The 21,200-nt window shown below is 53.4% G+C and overlaps 1 protein-coding gene across 1 annotated transcript; it reads left to right on the forward strand.

Annotated features, from left to right (window-relative positions):
- Positions 1-416: 416 nt before the first annotated feature.
- On the forward strand, positions 417-20,963 carry UCN (urocortin). Its single transcript, XM_068278921.1, is given in 4 exon segments — positions 417-457; positions 19,685-19,831; positions 19,834-19,993; positions 19,995-20,963. Coding segments are annotated over 3 exon segments (474 nt in total). The 5' UTR covers positions 417-457; positions 19,685-19,704; the 3' UTR covers positions 20,182-20,963.
- The last annotated feature ends 237 nt before the right edge of the window (positions 20,964-21,200 follow it).

Genomic DNA, 21,200 nt, shown 5'->3' on the forward strand with positions numbered 1-21,200 from the left:
CTCCCCCTGCTGGATTCCTCTATCTCAGGGATCTGGTGGTGAGATCTCTGTGCACCTGAGTTCCCAGCTCTGCACACCTGCTGCACCCATTACCAAAGGCTCCTCCCCCTGCTGGATTCCTCTATCTCTCAGGGGCTCTGGTGGTGAGATCTCTGTGCACCTGAGTTCCCAGCTCTGCACACCTGCTGCACCCATTACCAGAGGCTCCTCCCCCTGCTGGATTCTTCTATCTCTCAGGGGATCTGGTGGTGAGATCTCTGTGCACCTGAGTTCCCAGCTCTGCACACCCGCTGCACCCATTACCAGAGGCTCCTCCCCCTGCTGGATTATTCTATCTCTCAGGGGATCTGGTGGTGAGATCTCTGTGCACCTGAGTTCCCAGCTCTGCACACCTGCTGCACCCATTACCAGAGGCTCCTCCCCCTGCTGGATTCTTCTATATCTCAAGGATCTGGTGGTGAGATCTCTGTATATCTGTGCACCTGGAGGGGGGACAACCATCTACCAACCTAACCAGATATAATACCTTCATTAAACTATGACTATGGTAGGATTAGAGTGTAAGCTCCTCTGAGGACAGTCAGTGACATGACTATGTACTCTGTAATGTGCTGCAGGAGATGTCAGTGCTATATAAATACATAAATAACATGGTAGGACATTAGACAATGCCTATGGTAGGATTAGACTGTGAGCTCCTCTGAGGACAGTTAGTGGCATGACTATGTACTCTGTAATGTGCTGCAGAAGATGTCAGTGCTATATAAATACATAATAATAATATGGTAGGACATTACACTATGACTATGGTAGGATTAGAGTGTGAGCTCCTCTGAGGACAGTCAGTGACATGACTATGTACTCTGTAATGTGCTGCAGGAGATGTCAGGGCTATATAAATACATAATAATAATATGGTAGGACATTACACTATGACTATGGTAGGATTAGAGTGTGAGCTCCTCTGAGGACAGTCAGTGACATGACTATGTACTCTGTAATGTGCTGCAGAAGATGTCAGTGCTATATAAATACATAATAATAATATGGTAGGACATTACACTATGACTATGGTAGGATTAGAGTGTGAGCTCCTCTGAGGACAGTCAGTGACATGACTATGCACTCTGTAATGTGCTGCAGAATATGTCAGTGCTATATAAATACATAATAATAATATGGTAGGACATTAGGCTATGACTATGGTAGGATTAGAGTGTGAGCTCCTCTGAGGACAGTCAGTGACATGACTATGTACTCTGTAATGTGCTGCAGGAGATGTCAGTGCTATATAAATACATAATAATAATATGGTAGGACATTAGACTATGACTATGGCAGGATTAGAGTGTGAGCTCCTCTGAGGACAGTCAGTGACATGACTATGTACTCTGTAATGTGCTACAGGAGATGTCAGTGCTATATAAATACATAATACTACCACCGAGGAAGTCAACCACCTACTGCAGACTTCCCATACCACTACTTCCCCCCTTGACCCTATCCCTTCGGATTTACTCCAGCCTCACTTCACGGAATTGGCCCCAGTCCTCACTACCCTGTTCAACCTCTCCCTATCCACAGGCACCTTCCCCTCAGACTTCAAGCAGGCCATTGTACTACCCCTGCTCAAGAAACCCTCACTCGACCCCTCGCTACCCTCCAACTACCGTCCTATCTCCCTCCTCCCCTTTGCCTCAAAACTCCTTGAGCGTCTGGTTCACAAACGCCTGACCCAGTACCTCAATGCCAACTCACTGCTAGACCCACTCCAATCTGGATTTCGGCCTGCCCACTCAACCGAAACTGCTCTCACCAAAGTGGTCAACGACCTTGCCTTAGCTAAAGCTGAAGGTAAATACTCCATTCTCCTCCTCCTTGACCTGTCAGCAGCTTTTGACACAGTAGATCATCCCCTACTCCTCCAGTCCCTCCAGTCCTTGGGCATTCACGATCTCGCCCTGTCCTGGCTTTCATCCTACCTCTCCAACCGCTCCTTCACGACCACATTCAATGAGTCCTCGTCCACCCCCAACCACCTCTCGGTGGGAGTCCCCCAAGGTTCGGTCCTTGGCCCCCTACTGTTCACCCTATACACATCCTCCATTGGCAAGGTTATCTCCTCCATGGGTTTTAACTACCATCTGTATGCAGATGACACCCAGATCTACCTCCACACCCCTGACATATCCACCACTACCATGGACAAGGTCTCCTCCTGCCTATCCGCCATCTCCTCCTGGATGTCTGCTAGGTTCCTGAAACTAAATCTAGACAAAACGGAATTTATGATCTTCCCACCCCGGCCATCCACGAACCTCCCAGATGTGCATGTCACTGTTAACCACACTACCATTCGCCCTACCTCTCAAGCCCGCTGTCTGGGTGTCACCCTGGACTCCACACTCTCCTTCACTTCCCACATCCAAAACCTCACAAAGTCCTGCAACTTCCACCTTCGTAACATCTGTAAGATTCGCCCTTTCCTGACCTCTGCCACCACCAAACTCCTCATCCATGCCCTCATAATTTCCCGCCTTGACTACTGCAATGCCCTGCTGTCTGGTCTCCCTATGACCCGAACAGCCCCACTGCAGTCCATCATGAATGCGGCAGCCAGAATTATCCACTGCTCCCATCGCTCCACCACGGCGGATCCCCTCTGTGAATCCCTCCACTGGCTTCCTATCCAGTCCAGAATCAGATTCAAGATACTGTGTCTGACCTACAAATCTGTCCACAAAACCTGTCCAACCTACATTTCCGATCTTACTCAGAGGTACACACCTAGCCGCTCACTCCGCTCTTCCAATGAACTTCGCCTAACCACCCCCCCGCATCACCCAGTCCCATGCACGCCTCCAGGACTTCTCAAGAGCTGCTCCAACACTATGGAACTCCCTACTTCCACCCATTAGGGCAGCCCCCTCCTTCAACATCTTCAAGAAAGCCCTCAAAACTCACCTTTTCACTCTGGCCTACTACCCCTCACAAGTGCTCTAAACCTACAGCTGAACTCTGGTCCCCTACCATTCGTGTCCTTACCTCTCCCTCTAGATTGTAAGCCTTTGGGCAGGGTCCTCCTCCTTTTGTGTCCTACCTGATCTGGCACCTCCATTACTGTGCACCCATGCCATGCATTTGAGTGAACCTAACTTGCCTAATCTCCATGCTTCATCCAGTGACTGAATAAGCATTACCTGGTACTCATACTGTGCTGTGTGATCTCCATGCTCCCCTCCAGTGACTAAGCATTACCTTGTACTCATACTGTGCTGTGTGATCTGGTTTTCTTGTATTCCTGTATTGTTATATTGCTGTATGTCACCCCTAAATATTGTCTGTAACCTAAATTAATGTTCAGCGCTGCGTAATATGTTGGCGCTTTATAAATACAATAAATAATAATAATAATAATAATATGGTAGGACATTAGACTATGACTATGGTAGGATTAGAGTGTGAGCTCCTCTGAGGACAGTCAGTAACATGACTATGTACTCTGTAATGTGCTGCAGAAGATGTCAGTGCTATATAAATACATAATAATAATATGGTAGGACATTAGACTATGACTATGGTAGGATTAGAGTGTGAGCTCCTCTGGGGACAGTCAGTGACATGACTATGTACTCTGTAATGTGCTGCAGGAGATGTCAGTGCTATATAAATACATAATAATAATAATATGGTAGGACATTAGACTATGACTATGGTAGGATTAGAGTGTGAGCTCCTCTGGGGACAGTCAGTGACATGACTATGTACTCTGTAATGTGCTGCAGAAGATGTCAGTGCTATATAAATACATAATAATAATATGGTAGGACATTAGACTATGACTATGGTAGGATTAGAGTGTGAGCTCCTCTGGGGACAGTCAGTGACATGACTATGTACTCTGTAATGTGCTGCAGAAGATGTCAGTGCTATATAAATACATAATAATAATAATATGGTAGGACATTAGACTATGACTATGGTAGGATTAGAGTGTGAGCTCCTCTGAGGACAGTCAGAGACATGACTATGTACTCTGTAATGTGCTGCAGCAGATGTCAGTGCTATATAAATACATAATAATAATATGGTAGGACATTAGACTATGACTATGGTAGGATTAGATTGTGAGCTCCTCTGAGGACAGTCAGTGACATGACTATGTACTCTGTAATGTGCTGCAGAAGATGTCAGTGCTATATAAATACATAATAATAATATGGTAGGACATTACACTATGACTATGGTAGGATTAGATTGTGAGCTCCTCTGAGGACAGTCAGTGACATGACTATGTACTCTGTAATGTGCTGCAGGAGATGTCAGTGCTATATAAATACATAATAATAATATGGTAGGACATTAGACTATGACTATGGTAGAATTAGAGTGTGAGCTCCTCTGAGGACAGTCAGTGACATGACTATGTACTCTGTAATGTGCTGCAGAAGATGTCAGTGCTATATAAATACATAATAATAATAATATGGCAGGACCTTACACTATGACTATGGTAGGATTAGAGTGTGAGCTCCTCTGAGGACAGTCAGTGACATGACTATGTACTCTGTAATGTGCTGCAGGAGATGTCAGTGCTATATAAATACATAATAATAATATGGTAGGACATTACACTATGACTATGGTAGGATTAGAGTGTGAGCTCCTCTGAGGACAGTCAGTGACATGACTATGTACTCTGTAATGTGCTGCAGAAGATGTCCGTGCTATATAAACACATAATAATAATATGGTAGGACATTAGACTATGACTATGGTAGGATTAGATTGTGAGCTCCTCTGGGGACAGTCAGTGACATGACTATGTACTCTGTAATGTGCTGTAGAAGATGTCAGTGCTATATAAATACATAATAATAATATGGTAGGACATTACACTATGACTATGGTAGGATTAGATTGTGAGCTCCTCTGAGGACAGTCAGTGACATGACTATGTACTCTGTAATGTGCTGCAGAAGATGTCAGTGCTATATAAATACATAATAATAATATGGTAGGACATTAGACTATGACTATGGTGGGATTAGAGTGTGAGCTCCTCTGAGGACAGTCAGTGACATGACTATGTACTCTGTAATGTGCTGCAGAAGATGTCAGTGCTATATAAATACATAATAATATGGTAGGACATTACACTATGACTATGGTAGGATTAGATTGTGAGCTCCTCTGAGGACAGTCAGTGACATGACTATGTGCTCTGTAATGTGCTGCAAGAGATGTCAGTGCTATATAAATACATAATAATAATATGGTAGGACATTAGACTATGACTATGGTAGGATTAGAGTGTGAGCTCCTCTGAGGACAGTCAGTGACATGACTATGTACTCTGTAATGTGCTGCAGAAGATGTCAGTGCTATATAAATACATAATAATAATAATATGTCAGGACCTTGCACTATGACTATGGTAGGATTAGAGTGTGAGCTCCTCTGAGGACAGTCAGTGACATGACTATGTACTCTGTAATGTGCTGCAGAAGATGTTAGTGCTATATAAATACATAATAATAATATGGTAGGACATTAGACTATGACTATGGTAGGATTAGATTGTGAGCTCCTCTGGGGACAGTCAGTGACATGACTATGTACTCTGTAATGTGCTGCAGAAGATGTTAGTGCTATATAAATACATAATAATAATATGGTAGGACATTAGACTATGACTATGGTGGGATTAGAGTGTGAGCTCATCTGAGGACAGTCAGTGACATGACTATGTACTCTGTAATGTGCTGCAGGAGATGTCAGTGCTATATAAATACATAATAATAATATGGTAGGACATTAGACTATGACTATGGTAGGATTAGAGTGTGAGCTCCTCTGAGGACAGACAGTGACATGACTATGTACTCTGTAATGTGCTGCAGAAGATGTTAGTGCTATATAAATACATAATAATAATATGGTAGGACATTAGACTATGACTATGGTGGGATTAGAGTGTGAGCTCATCTGAGGACAGTCAGTGACATGACTATGTACTCTGTAATGTGCTGCAGGAGATGTCAGTGCTATATAAATACATAATAATAATATGGTAGGACATTACACTATGACTATGGTAGGATTAGAGTGTGAGCTCCTCTGAGGACAGTCAGTGACATGACTATGTACTCTGTAATGTGCTGCAGGAGATGTATGTGCTATATAAATACATAATAATAATATGGTAGGACATTACAGTATGACTATGGTAGGATTAGAGTGTGAGCTCCTCTGAGGACAGTCAGTGACATGACTATGTACTCTGTAATGTGCTGCAGAAGATGTCAGTGCTATATAAATACATAATAATAATATGGTAGGACATTAGACTATGACTATGGTAGGATTAGAGTGTGAGCTCCTGTGTGATTGCCCATATTTCAGTTTTGTGTTACATGGTACTTTCTGTAGCAGTTACTATGTAGAGCAGGATGGAGAGGGTGGAGGGGAGGGGTGGGGTGGGGGTGTAGTATTGAGCAGTGGTCAGTACATCTCTCTTCAGTGTGCAGTCAGGCAGGAGGTGATGATAGGTGGGCTGGGTTGGTGATGTCACTGAAGGGGGAATACAGTATATATATGAGTAGAATGGAGAAGCAGTATTCACTTCCTGACTGTCCTGATGATCACTGCGTGCTTCTCCTGCTGCTGCCTGTCTGCTGTGTGTCTGCCTGCTCCAATCTCTCCTGTAAGTCCTTACTAGCACCTGTCTGTACAACTGTCTGCCTGCACCTGTCTGTACAACTGTCTGCCTGCACCTGTCTGTACAACTATCTGCCTGCACCTGTCTGTCCTCCTCTCCTCTGCCTGCACCTGTCTGTACAACTATCTGCCTGCACCTGTCTGTCTGCGCCTGTTTGTCCTCCTCTCCTCTGCCTGCACCTGTCTGTCCTCCTCTGCCTGCACTTGTCTGTGCAACTATCTGCCTGCACCTGTCTGTCCTCATCTCCTCTGCCTTCACCTGTCTGTCCTCCTCTCCTCTGCCTTCACCTCTCTGTCCTCCCCTCCTCTGCCTGCACCTGTCTGTCCTCCCCTCATCTGCCTTCACCTCTCTGTCCTCCCCTCCTCTGCCTGCACCTGTCTGTCCTCCCCTCCTCTGCCTGCATCTGTCTGTCCTCCCCTCCTCTGCCTGCACCTGCCTGTCCTCCTCTCCTCTGCCTTCACCTCTCTGTCCTCCCCTCCTCTGCCTGCACCTGTCTGTCCTCCTCTCCTCTGCCTGCACCTGCCTGTCCTCCTCTCCTCTGCCTTCACCTCTCTGTCCTCCCCTCCTCTGCCTGCACCTGTCTGTCCTCCCCTCATCTGCCTTCACCTCTCTGTCCTCCCCTCCTCTGCCTGCACCTGTCTGTCCTCCCCTCCTCTGCCTGCATCTGTCTGTCCTCCCCTCCTCTGCCTGCACCTGCCTGTCCTCCTCTCCTCTGCCTGCACCTGTCTGTCCTCCCCTCCTCTGCCTGCACCTGTCTGTCCTCCTCTCCTCTGCCTGCACCTGCCTGTCCTCCTCTCCTCTGCCTTCACCTCTCTGTCCTCCCCTCCTCTGCCTGCACCTGTCTGTCCTCCCCTCATCTGCCTTCACCTCTCTGTCCTCCCCTCCTCTGCCTGCACCTGTCTGTCCTCCCCTCCTCTGCCTGCATCTGTCTGTCCTCCTCATCTCTGCCTGCACCTGTCTGTCCTCCCCTCCTCTGCCTGCACTGGTCTGTCCTCCTCTCCTCTGCCTGCACCTGTCTGTCCTCCTCTTCTCTGCCTGCACCTCTCTGTCCTCCTCTGCCTGCACCCTTTCTGTCCTCCTCTGCCTGCACCTGCCTGTCCTCCTCTCCTCTGCCTGCACCTGTCTGTCCCCCTCTCCTCTGCCTACACCTGCCTGTCCTCCTCCCCTCTGCCTGCACCTGTCTGCCCTCCTCTTCTCTGCCTGCACCTCTCTGTCCTCCTCTGCCTGCACCCTTTCTGTCCTCCTCTGCCTGCACCTGCCTGTCCTCCTCTCCTCTGCCTGCACCTGTCTGTCCTCCTCTCCTCTGCCTACACCTGCCTGTCCTCCTCCCCTCTGCCTGCACCTGCCTGTCCTCCTCTCCTCTGCCTGCACCTGTCTGTCCTCCTCTCCTCTGCCTGCACCTGTCTGTCCTCCCCTCCTCTGGCTGCACCTGTCTGTCCTCCCCTCCTCTGCCTGCACCTGTCTGTCCTCCCCTCCTCTGCCTGCACCTGTCTGTCCTCCCCTCCTCTGCCTGCACCTGTCTGTCCTCCTCTCCTCTGCCTGCACCTGTCTGTCCTCCCCTCCTCTGCCTGCACCTGTCTGTCCTCCCCTCCTCTGCCTGCACCTGTCTGTCCTCCCCTCCTCTGCCTGCACCTGTCTGTCCTCCTCTCCTCTGCCTTCACCTGTCTGTCCTGATCTCCTCTGCCTGCACCTGTCTGTCCTCCTCTCCTCTGCCTGCACCTGTCTGTCCTCCCCTCCTCTGCCTGCACCTGTCTGTCCTCCTCTCCTCTGCCTGCACCTGTCTGTCCTCCTCTCCTCTGCCTTCACCTGTCTGTCCTGATCTCCTCTGCCTGCACCTGTCTGTCCTCCTCTCCTCTGCCTGCACCTGTCTGTCCTCCTCTCCTCTGCCTGCACCTGTCTGTCCTCCCCTCCTCTGCCTGCACCTGTCTGTCCTCCTCTCCTCTGCCTGCACCTGTCTGTCCTCCTCTCCCCTGCCTGCACCTCTCTGTCCTCCCCTCCTCTGCCTGCACCTCCGTGTCCTCCTCTCCTCTGCCTTCACCTCTCTGTCCTTCCCTCCTCTGCCTGCACCTGTCTGTCCTCCTCTCCTCTGCCTGCACCTGTCTGTCCTCCTCTTCTCTGCCTGCACCTGTCTGTCCTCCTCTCCTCTGCCTGCACCTGTCTGTCCTCCTCTCCTCTGCCTGCACCTCTCTGTCCTTCCCTCCTCTGCCTGCACCTGTCTGTCCTCCTCTGCCTGCACCTGTCTGTCCTCCTCTCCTCTGCCTGCACCTGTCTGTCCTCCTCTTCTCTGCCTGCACCTGTCTGTCCTCCTCTCCTCTGCCTGCACCTGTCTGTCCACCTCTCCTCTGCCTGCACCTGTCTGTCCTCCTCTGCCTGCACCTGTCTGTCCTCCTCTGCCTGCACCTGTCTGTCCTCCCCTCCTCTGCCTGCACCTGTCTGTCCTCCTCTCCTCTGCCTGCACCTCTTTGTCCTCCTCTGCCTGCATCTGTCTGTCCTCCCCTCCTCTGCCTGCACCTGTCTGTCCTCCCCTCCTCTGCCTGCACCCCTCTGTCCTCCCCTCCTCTGCCTGCACCTCTCTGTCCTCCTCTCCTCTGCCTGCACCTGTCTGTCCTCCTCTCCTCTGCCTGCACCTGTCTGTCCTCCCCTCCTCTGCCTGCACCTGTCTGTCCTCCTCTCCTCTGCCTGCACCTCTTTGTCCTCCTCTGCCTGCACCTGTCTGTCCTCCTCTCCTCTGCCTGCTCCTGTCTGTCCTCCCCTCCTCTGCCTGCACCTGTCTGTCCTCCCCTCCTCTGCCTGCACCCCTCTGTCCTCCCCTCCTCTGCCTGCACCTCTCTGTCCTCCTCTCCTCTGCCTGCACCTGTCTGTCCTCCTCTCCTCTGCCTGCACCTGTCTGTCCTCCTCTCCTCTGCCTTCACCTTTCTGTCCTCCTCTCCTCTGCCTTCACCTCTCTGTCCTCCCCTCCTCTGCCTGCACCTGTCTGTCCTCCCCTCCTCTGCCTGCTCCTGTCTGTCCTCCCCTCCTCTGCCTGCATCTGTCTGTCCTCCCCTCCTCTGCCTGCACCTGTCTGTCCTCCCCTCCTCTGCCTGCACCTGTCTGTCCTCCCCTCCTCTGCCTGCACCCCTCTGTCCTCCCCTCCTCTGCCTGCACCTCTCTGTCCTCCTCATCTCTGCCTGCACCTGTCTGTCCTCCTCTCCTCTGCCTGCACCTGTCTGTCCTCCTCTCCTCTGCCTTCACCTCTCTGTCCTCCCCTCCTCTGCCTGCACCTGTCTGTCCTCCCCTCCTCTGCCTGCACCTGTCTGTCCTCCTCTCCTCTGCCTGCACCTGTCTGTCCTCCTCTCCTCTGCCTGCACCTCTCTGTCCTCCCCTCCTCTGCCTTCACCTGTCTGTCCTCATCTCCTCTGCCTGCACCTGTCTGTCCTCCCCTCCTCTGCCTGCATCTGTCTGTCCTCCCCTCCTCTGCCTGCACCTGTCTGTCCTCCCCTCCTCTGCCTGCACCCCTCTGTCCTCCCCTCCTCTGCCTGCACCTCTCTGTCCTCCTCATCTCTGCCTGCACCTGTCTGTCCTCCTCTCCTCTGCCTGCACCTGTCTGTCCTCCTCTCCTCTGCCTTCACCTCTCTGTCCTCCCCTCCTCTGCCTGCACCTGTCTGTCCTCCCCTCCTCTGCCTGCACCTGTCTGTCCTCCTCTCCTCTGCCTGCACCTGTCTGTCCTCCTCTCCTCTGCCTTCACCTCTCTGTCCTTCCCTCCTCTGCCTGCACCTGTCTGTCCTCCTCTCCTCTGCCTGCACCTGTCTGTCCTCCCCTCCTCTGCCTTCACCTCTCTGTCCTCCCCTCCTCTGCCTGCACCTGTCTGTCCTCCTCTCCTCTGCCTGCACCTGTCTGTCCTCCCCTCCTCTGCCTTCACCTCTCTGTCCTCCCCTCCTCTGCCTGCACCTCTCTGTCCTCCTCATCTCTGCCTGCATCTGTCTGTCCTCCCCTCCTCTGCCTGCACCTGTCTGTCCTCCCCTCCTCTGCCTGCACCCCTCTGTCCTCCCCTCCTCTGCCTGCACCTCTCTGTCCTCCTCTCCTCTGCCTGCACCTGTCTGTCCTCCCCTCCTCTGCCTGCACCTGTCTGTCCTCCTCTCCTCTGCCTGCACCTCTTTGTCCTCCTCTGCCTGCTCCTGTCTGTCCTCCCCTCCTCTGCCTGCATCTGTCTGTCCTCCCCTCCTCTGCCTGCACCTGTCTGTCCTCCCCTCCTCTGCCTGCACCCCTCTGTCCTCCCCTCCTCTGCCTGCACCTCTCTGTCCTCCTCTCCTCTGCCTGCACCTGTCTGTCCTCCTCTCCTCTGCCTGCACCTGTCTGTCCTCCCCTCCTCTGCCTGCACCTGTCTGTCCTCCTCTCCTCTGCCTGCACCTCTTTGTCCTCCTCTGCCTGCACCTGTCTGTCCTCCTCTCCTCTGCCTGCTCCTGTCTGTCCTCCCCTCCTCTGCCTGCATCTGTCTGTCCTCCCCTCCTCTGCCTGCACCTGTCTGTCCTCCCCTCCTCTGCCTGCATCTGTCTGTCCTCCCCTCCTCTGCCTGCATCTGTCTGTCCTCCCCTCCTCTGCCTGCACCTGTCTGTCCTCCCCTCCTCTGCCTGCATCTGTCTGTCCTCCCCTCCTCTGCCTGCATCTGTCTGTCCTCCTCTCCTCTGCCTGCATCTGTCTGTCCTCCCCTCCTCTGCCTGCACCCCTCTGTCCTCCCCTCCTCTGCCTGCACCTCTCTGTCCTCCTCTCCTCTGCCTGCACCTGTCTGTCCTCCTCTCCTCTGCCTGCACCTGTCTGTCCTCCTCTCCTCTGCCTTCACCTTTCTGTCCTCCTCTCCTCTGCCTTCACCTCTCTGTCCTCCCCTCCTCTGCCTGCACCTGTCTGTCCTCCTCTGCCTGCACCTGTCTGTCCTCCCCTCCTCTGCCTGCACCTGTCTGTCCTCCTCTCCTCTGCCTGCACCTCTTTGTCCTCCTCTGCCTGCACCTGTCTGTCCTCCCCTCCTCTGCCTGCTCCTGTCTGTCCTCCCCTCCTCTGCCTGCATCTGTCTGTCCTCCCCTCCTCTGCCTGCACCTGTCTGTCCTCCCCTCCTCTGCCTGCTCCTGTCTGTCCTCCCCTCCTCTGCCTGCACCTGTCTGTCCTCCCCTCCTCTGCCTGCACCCCTCTGTCCTCCCCTCCTCTGCCTGCACCTCTCTGTCCTCCTCATCTCTGCCTGCACCTGTCTGTCCTCCTCTCCTCTGCCTGCACCTGTCTGTCCTCCTCTCCTCTGCCTTCACCTCTCTGTCCTCCCCTCCTCTGCCTGCACCTGTCTGTCCTCCCCTCCTCTGCCTGCACCTGTCTGTCCTCCTCTCCTCTGCCTGCACCTGTCTGTCCTCCTCTCCTCTGCCTGCACCTCTCTGTCCTCCCCTCCTCTGCCTTCACCTGTCTGTCCTCATCTCCTCTGCCTGCACCTGTCTGTCCTCCTCTCCTCTGCCTGCACCTGTCTGTCCTCCTCTTCTCTGCCTGCACCTGTCTGTCCTCCTCTGCCCGCACCTGTCTGTCCTCCTCATCTCTGCCTGCACCTGTCTGTCCTCCTCTCCTCTGCCTTCACCTGTCTGTCCTCCCCTCCTCTGCCTTCACCTGTCTGTCCTCCTCTCCCTGCAGCTGTCTGTCCTCCTCTCCTCTGCCTGCAGCTGTCTGTCCTCCTCTCCTCTGCCTGCACCTGTCTGTCCTCCTCTCCTCTGCCTGCACCTGTCTGTCCTCCTCTGCCTGCACCTGTCTGTCCTCCTCTCCTCTGCCTGCACCTCTTTGTCCTCCTCTCCTTTGCCTGTGCCTGTCTGTCCTCCTCTCCTCTGCCTGCACCTCTCTGTCCTCCTCTCCTCTGCCTGCACCTGTCTGTCCTCCTCTGTCTGCACCTGTCTGTCTTCCTCTGCCTGCACCTGTCTGTCCTCATCTCCTCTGCCTGCACCTCTCTGTCCTCCCCTCCTCTGCCTGCACCTGTCTGTCCTCCTCTCCTCTGCCTTCACCTGTCTGTCCTCATCTCCTCTGCCTGCACCTGTCTGTCCTCCTCTGCCTGCACCTGCCTGTCCTCCTCTCCTCTGCCTGCACCGGTCTGTCCTCCTCTCCTCTGCCTTCACCTCTCTGTCCTCCCCTCCTCTGCCTGCACCTGTCTGTCCTCCCCTCCTCTGCCTGCACCTGTCTGTCCTCATCTCCTCTGCCTGCACCTGTCTGTCCTCCTCTGCCTGCACCTGCCTGTCCTCCTCTCCTCTGCCTGCACCGGTCTGTCCTCCTCTCCTCTGCCTTCACCTCTCTGTCCTCCACTCCTCTGCCTGCACCTGTCTGTCCTCATCTCCTCTGCCTGCACCTGTCTGTCCTCCTCTGCCTGCACCTGTCTGTCCTCCTCTCCTCTGTCTGCACCTGTCTGTTCTCCTCTCCTCTGCCTGCACCTGTCAGTCCTCCTCTCCTCTGCCTGCACCTGTCTGTCCTCCTCTCCTCGGCCTGCACCTGTCTGTCCTCCCCTCCTCTGCCTGCACCTGTCTGTACTCCTCTCCTCTGCTTGCACCTGTCTGTCCTCCTCTCCTCTGCCTGCACCTCTCTGTCCTCCCCTCCTCTGCCTGCACCTCCGTGTCCTCCTCTCCTCTGCCTTCACCTCTCTGTCCTTCCCTCCTCTGCCTGCACCTGTCTGTCCTCCTCTCCTCTGTCTGCACCTGTCTGTCCTCCTCTCCTCTGCCTGCACCTGTCTGTCCTCCTCTCCTCTGCCTGCACCTGTCTGTCCTCCCCTCCTCTGTCTGCACCTGTCTGTCCTCCTCTCCTCTGCCTTCACCTCTCTGTCCTTCCCTCCTCTGCCTGCACCTGTCTGTCCTCCTCTCCTCTGTCTGCACCTGTCTGTCCTCCTCTTCTCTGCCTGCACCTGTCTGTCCTCCTCTCCTCTGCCTGCACCTGTCTGTCCTCCTCTCCTCTGTCTGCACCTGTCTGTCCTCCTCTTCTCTGCCTGCACCTGTCTGTCCTCCTCTCCTCTGCCTGCACCTGTCTGTCCTCCCCTCCTCTGCCTGCACCTGTCTGTCCTCCCCTCCTCTGCCTGCACCTGTCTGTCCTCCTCTCCTCTGCCTGCAGCTGTCTGTCCTCCTCTCCTCTGCCTGCACCTGTCTGTCTTCCTCTGCCTGCACCTGTCTGTCCTCCTTTGCCTGCACCTGTCTGTCCTCCTCTCCTCTGCCTGCACCGGTCTGTCCTCCTCTCCTCTGCCTGCACCTGTCTGTCCTCCCCTCCTCTGCCTGCACCTGTCTGTCCTCCCCTCCTCTGCCTGCACCTGTCTGTCCTCCTCTCCTCTGCCTGCACCTGTCTGTCCTCCCCTCCTCTGCCTGCACCTGTCTGTCCTCCCCTCCTCTGCCTGCACCTGTCTGTCCTCCTCTCCTCTGCCTGCACCTGTCTGTCCTCCCCTCCTCTGCCTGCACCTGTCTGTCCTCCTCTCCTCTGCCTGCACCTCTTTGTCCTCCTCTGCCTGCACCTGTCTGTCCTCCCCTCCTCTGCCTGCTCCTGTCTGTCCTCCCCTCCTCTGCCTGCATCTGTCTGTCCTCCCCTCCTCTGCCTGCATCTGTCTGTCCTCCCCTCCTCTGCCTGCACCCCTCTTTCCTCCCCTCCTCTGCCTGCACCTCTCTGTCCTCCTCTCCTCTGCCTGCACCTGTCTGTCCTTCTCTCCTCTGCCTGCACCTGTCTATCCTCCTCTCCTCTGCCTGCACCTGTCTGTCCTCCTCTCCTCTGCCTTCACCTGTCTGTCCTCCTCTCCTCTGCCTTCACCTCTCTGTCCTCCCCTCCTCTGCCTGCACCTGTCTGTCCTCCCCTCCTCTGCCTGCATCTGTCTGTCCTCCTCATCTCTGCCTGCACCTGTCTGTCCTCCTCTCCTCTGCCTGCTTCTGTCTGTCCTCCTCTCCTCTGCCTTCACCTCTCAGTCCTCCCCTCCGCTGCCTGCACCTGTCTGTCCTCCCCTCCTCTGCCTGCATCTGTCTGTCCTCCTCATCTCTGCCTTCACCTGTCTGTCCTCCCCTCCTCTGCCTGCACCTGTCTGTCCTCCTCTGCCTGCACCTGTCTGTCCTCCTCTGCCTGCAGCTGTCTGTCCTCCTTTCCTCTGCCTGCACCTGTCTGTCCTCCTTTCCTCTGCCTGCACCTGTCTGTCCTCCTCTCCTCTGCCTGCACCTGTCTGTCCTCCTCTGCCTGCACCTGTCTGTCCTCCTCTCCTCTGCCTGCACCTGTCTGTCCTCCTCTCCTCTGCCTGCACCTCTCTGTCCTCCCCTCCTCTGCCTGCACCTGTCTGTCCTCATCTCCTCTGCCTGCACCTTTCTGTCCTCCTCTCCTCTGCCTGCACCTGTCTGTCCTCCTCTCCTCTGCCTGCACCTGTCTGTCCTCCTCTGCCCGCACCTGTCTGTCCTCCTCATCTCTGCCTGCACCTGTCTGTCCTCCTCTCCTCTGCCTTCACCTGTCTGTCCTCCCCTCCTCTGCCTTCACCTGTCTGTCCTCCTCTCCCTGCAGCTGTCTGTCCTCCTCTCCTCTGCCTGCACCTGTCTGTCCTCCTCTCCTCTGCCTGCAGCTGTCTGTCCTCCTCTCCTCTGCCTGCACCTGTCTGTCCTCCTCTCCTCTGCCTGCACCTGTCTGTCCTCCTCTGCCTGCACCTGTCTGTCCTCCTCTCCTCTGCCTGCACCTCTTTGTCCTCCTCTCCTTTGCCTGTGCCTGTCTGTCCTCCTCTCCTCTGCCTGCACCTCTGTCCTCCTCTCCTCTGCCTGCACCTGTCTAACCTCCTCTGCCTGCACCTGTCTGTCCTCCTCTGCCTGCACCTGTCTGTCCTCCTCTCCTCTGCCTGCACCTGTCTGTCCTCCTCTGCCTGCACCTGTCTGTCCTCCTCTCCTCTGCCTGCACCTCTTTGTCCTCCTCTCCTTTGCCTGTGCCTGTCTGTCCTCCTCTCCTCTGCCTGCACCTCTCTGTCCTCCTCTCCTCTGTCTGCACCTGTCTGTCCTCCTCTGCCTGCACCTGTCTGTCTTCCTCTGCCTGCACCTGTCTGTCCTCCTCTCCTCTGCCTGCACCTGTATGTCCTCCTCTCCTCTGCCTGCACCTGTCTGTCCTCCCCTCCTCTGCCTGCACCTGTGTGTCCTCCTCTGCCTGCACCTGTCTGTCCTCCTCTGCCTGCACCTGTCTGTCCTCCTCTCCTCTGCCTGCACCTGTCTGTCCTCCTCTCCTCTACCTTCACCTGTCTGTCCTCCTCTCCTCTGCCTGCACCCCTCTGTCCTCCTCTCCTCTGCCTGCACCCCTCTGTCCTCCTCTCCTCTGCCTGCACCTGTCTGTCCTCCTCTCCTCTGCCTTCTCCTGTCTGTCCTCCTCTTCTCTGCCTGCACCTCTCTGTCCTCCCCTCCTCTGCCTGCACCTGTCTGTCCTCCTCTCCTCTGCCTTCACCTGTCTGTCCTCATCTCCTCTGCCTGCACCTGTCTGTCCTCCTCTGCCTGCACCTGCCTGTCCTCCTCTCCTCTGCCTGCACCGGTCTGTCCTCCTCTCCTCTGCCTTCACCTGTCTGTCCTCCTCTCCTCTGCCTGCACCTGTCTGTCCTCCTCTCCTCTGCCTGCACCTGTCTGTCCTCCTCTCCTCTGCCTACACCTGTCTGTCCTCCTCTCCTCTGCCTGCACCTCTCTGTCCTTCTCTCCTCTGCCTGCACCTGGCTGTCCTCCTCTGCCTGCACCTGTCTGTCCTCCTCTGCCTGCACCTGTCTGTCCTCCTCTCCTCTGCCTGCACCTGTCTGTCCTCCTCTGCCTGCACCTGTCTGTCCTCCTCTCCTCTGCCTGCTCCTGTCTGTCCTCCCCTCCTCTGCCTGCACCTGTCTGTCCTCCCCTCCTCTGCCTGCACCTGTCTGTCCTCATCTCCTCTGCCTGCACCTGTCTGTCCTCCTCTCCTCTGCCTGCACCTGTCTGTCCTCCTCTCCTCTGCCTGCACCTGTCTGTCCTCATCTCCTCTGCCTGCACCTGTCTGTCCTCATCTCCTCCGCCTTCCACCAGCAGAAGGTAATAAGGATGAGAGACAGGGACAGGTTGATGATGATGGAAGGGGAAGGTGAATATGTAGATATATGACTACATTTTCCAGCAGCCCTGTATTACTGTAGAACCCATTTATGTGTGTAAGGAGGGCATATTTTAAACCTTTTCACACAAACTGGATGTAAATATGCATTCAGTTTGTGCTGAGTTCCCAGGTGCGTCCTGTCGGTCAGCAGCGTGTGCGCGTGCGCGCTCCCGACTTTCGTGCACAGTGGGACTTAATTAGCAGTGAGTGGGGTGATTGGTTTGCTCCCTGAGCCAATCAAAGTGCCTGTGTATGAATGACTATGGTTTCAGCTAAAAGCCAATGCTTGTTCATTACAATGAAAGTAAAAGTGATACACTAAATCAATTATACACTAAATCAATTATACACTGCCTGTAAACACACAAAGTGTGTAGTGCCATCTAGTGGCCAAAAAAATAAATAATTAAAAATACATGACAAAAATTATCCCCTATAGTTTTATAGTTTTTGACCCCTTTGGTCCCCTCCCCCTCAGGTACCGACATAAAACAATTGGAAAAGAAAGGGCAAAGTGACAGCGTTTTTTTTTAAATACATAAATAGTTACGTTAGAGACTCAGCTTTTGTAATATGTATGTCATAAGGGTATATTACTGTTATTTTTACTAATGAAGTCTTGTAATTATTGATAGAGTACAATGAGACAATACATTTGTGGGTTTTATCTGCAGTAGCATTGTTTATCTTAAAACTGTAGAGGATGGGGTTAGAGAAATAGTGTATTTTTTCATTTTTTTTTTCTTGTTTTTCACTTTAAAATGCTTAGAAAGTAAAGTAATTACTGGATAACAAATATCACTCACAAAAAATCTAATTTGTCACAAAAAAGTTGAAAAAATGAGAATATTATACTATAAAGTCCATTTATTTCAGTCATGCAACTTAAAAGGTGAAAGTATTTCATGAAATAGGAGCCCTGTGCAGGTGTTTGGATGAATTGGCTGATTAGAGACACTTTGAGCCGAGAATATTGATCCTTTCCACAATATTCTAATGGTCAGAGATTGTGATTTTGGGATCTCATAAGCTGTAAGCCAAAATCATCACAATTATAACAAATAAAGGCTGAAATATCTCGCTGTGCCTGGAATGAGGTTATTTCATATATAAGTTTCTCTTTTTAACTACCTAACGACCGCCCCACGCTAATGGGCGTGACCACGGCGACAGCCCCAGGACCGCCTAACGCCAATTGGCGTAAAGTCCTGGGGCCAGCTAATGCAGGAGACAGCGCGCACACTGCGCACACATCTCCTGCTTGGGGGCGGAGCTCTGCCCCGCCTTCAGTCTCCGAGCGGCGATCGCAGTGGCGATTTGACCCCACTAACAGATAGTTCTGTTGGTGGGGAGAAAAGGGGGGGAAGGAATCACTTGTGTGTTGTGCAGCCTTGCAGCTTGACCTTAAAGCTGCAGTAGCCAATTTAGTGAAAAATGGCCTGGTCTTTAGGGGGGGGGGGGGGGGGGGGTTAATACTGCAGTCCTCAAGAGGTTAAGTTGAATGACTGAAATAAATCAACTGTTGTACAATATTCTACTTTTTCAAATTTTAGCTGTAGATAATTTAGGTGTGATAAGCAGTGATAAAGTTATGGCCAAATGAATGGGAGGAGCTCTGACAGGGGAAAATGTCTCTTGGTGGGAAGGGTAAAAGCCTGTGGGGTGAAATGAGGAGGCCAGACAGGGGATGTGTATGGAGAGTGAGTTGTATTCGGGTCATTGTCTGGAACACATGAATAGACAGTGCTGTCTGATGTGTATTTGGGCAGCCGATATGGCTGACACATGTGACTAGAGCTGGAGGGATAGCAAACCATTCTATAGAATAGGATGGCAAGTTATTTCCTCAGAAGATTGCTTGCATAACCTGGGAGTACAGTTTGGCCTGTAGAATGTGTGCTCTTAGGCCCAGCCGGTGGGATTTCTCTCCCAGTCTCCTTCTCCTCCCCCACCCTCTGTCTCTCCCAGTCTTCCTCTCCTCCCTCTGTCTTGCCCTCTCCCTCCCACCCTCTGTCTCTACCAGACTCCCTCTCCTCCCTCTGTCTCTCCCCCCTCTCTCCCACCCTCTGCCTCTCCCAGTCTCCCTCTCTCTTGCCCTCGCTCCCCCCTTCTCTCTGCCTCTCCCAGTCTCTCTCCTCCCTCTCTCCCACCCTCTGTCTCTCCCAGTCTCCCTCTCCTCCCTCTGTCTTGCCCTCTCCCTCCCACCCTCTGTCTCTTCCAGACTCCCTCTCCTCCCTCTCTCTCTCTCTCTCCCACCCTCTGTCTCTTCCAGTCTCTCTCTCTCTCCCTCTGTCTCTCCCAGTCTCCCTCTCCTCCCACTCTCTTGCCCTCGCTCCCCCCTTCTCTCTGCCTCTCCCAGTCTCTCTCCTCCCTCTCTCTCACCCTCGCTTTCTCTCTCCCACCCTCTGTCTCTCCCAGACTCCCTCTCCTCCCTCTGTCTTGCCCTCCCTCTCTCCCAGTCTCTTTATCCCCCCCTCTCTTTTAGATCTGGAGGAGTTACCTAGCTATGACATTATTTCTCTGAGGAGGCATCTGTAATACCTCACAGGTTCTCAGACAATAATAAGAAATACCCGAACTTCGGAGCTGTACCCAGGGCCGGGCCGAGGCAGAGGCGAGAGAGGCTCCAGCCTCAGGGTACAGTATTGGAGGGGCGGGCCGGAGGCAGAGGCGAGAGAGGCTCCAGCCTCAGGGCACAGTGTAGGAGGGGGCGCAGGGCAGGGCGAGGCAGAGGTGAGAGAGGCTCCAGCCTCAGGGCGCACTGTACCTAATTAGATGGGTGTGGACTTTGCTGACTGAACTCCTCCTATTATATATCTGTGTGGAGTGACTCTTTGCTATGGTTCCTGTCAGCTCCTCCCCCATAAGATGTCCTCTCTTGTATATCTCTAGGACCTGGAGGACTCTGTATCATGAAGGCAATTCTGCTCACGTTCCTTGCCTGCTACTTGATCTTCTCTGTTGGGATCAGAGCACGACCCATGGACAGGGGCTTCTACGACAGTCCAAAGTTCACGCTGGATGAGTTGTGGAATGATGAGGGGCCCAGGCTTTGCTCTATTTTCTGAGAGAAAAGTTTGGGCGAGAGATGGACCCGCATGTTCAGCTGAGGCTCAGCAAGAGTTCTTTATCTTCTGACCACCCAGTAACGACCCAGGACCTGGCTCCCATCATCAGCTTGTTGCAAACTCTCATCCAGGAAAATCGACAAGAGAAACCCAAGGACCTTCTTAGAGGTCTTCTCTGACCGCTTGAAGAGAGAAGACCCTCCTATCTCCATTGACTTGACCTTTCACATCTTACGGCAGATGATTGAGATTGCCAAGACCCAAAATCAGAAGCAGCAGGCCGAACAGAACCGCATCATATTTGATTCCATCGGGAAATGACGGTGGATGCTGTGGGGCCTCACTTCTGAAGAGACAAACACTCCCTATCCACAGCTGGGATTAGTGTGACCCTACACAGATAAGACTTCTTCTACTGGCCTGAGGGGGTGGCTGGAGCCAGGCAGACTCCAGGGACTGGCAGGGACAGGAGGACATGGCACCATGGCTCCTTCTCTAAAGGAGTCTCTGCTCTGCTTGAATTATTCTTTGTGTGTCCACCATGGAGCCCAAATGTCAGGTGTACCATAATGTCCCTTCATGGTGCACAAAAGTCCCACCTTCTTGCTGCAGTTGTGTAATTCTGTGTCTGATGCTGGGGGGACATCACACAATCCCGTAAGAGCCCACATTGGTGGGGGAGCGTATCGAGAACCTCTGCTGAAGACCTGCCCGGCAATGTTCTAAATTATATCCAGAAATACGAGAGTCACATGACCAGCCAAACAAAACGTTACAGATAAGATCATCCCACACACTGAGGCATAGCGCCAAGTCATCGGTGTGTGGGTTATTACCAATATCTGGTGTCAATTTCATATCAATAGCCTCAATTACATATATTTACCTGGAAAATCCTTGACATGTTCAGTTCTTATTTTCCTCCATGCACCACCACTAACTGTAGAAATCAGTAACAAGATGTTTCCCTCTACCACCCACACCTCTCTGACACTGCGCCTGTCCTTAGCTTATCCCCTCCCCTACTTACACCTCTCTGACACTATAGTTCTCCTTGGCTGTTCCCCTCCCCTGCTTACACCTCTCTGACACTGCGACTGTCCTTAGCTTATCCCCTCCCCTGCTTACACCTCTCTGACACTGCGCCTGTCCTTAGCTTATCCCCTCCCCTGCTTACACCTCTCTGACACTGCGACTGTCCTTAGCTTATCCCCTCCCCTGCTTACACCTCTCTGACACTGCGCCTGTCCTGAGCTTATCCCCTCCCCTGCTTACACCTCTCTGACACTGCGTCTGTCCTTAGCTTATCCCCTCCCCTGCTTACACCTCTCTGACACTGC

Source organism: Hyperolius riggenbachi, chromosome 4 (genome assembly GCF_040937935.1).
Source record: "Hyperolius riggenbachi isolate aHypRig1 chromosome 4, aHypRig1.pri, whole genome shotgun sequence".
Classification (NCBI taxonomy): Eukaryota; Metazoa; Chordata; class Amphibia; order Anura; family Hyperoliidae; genus Hyperolius; species Hyperolius riggenbachi.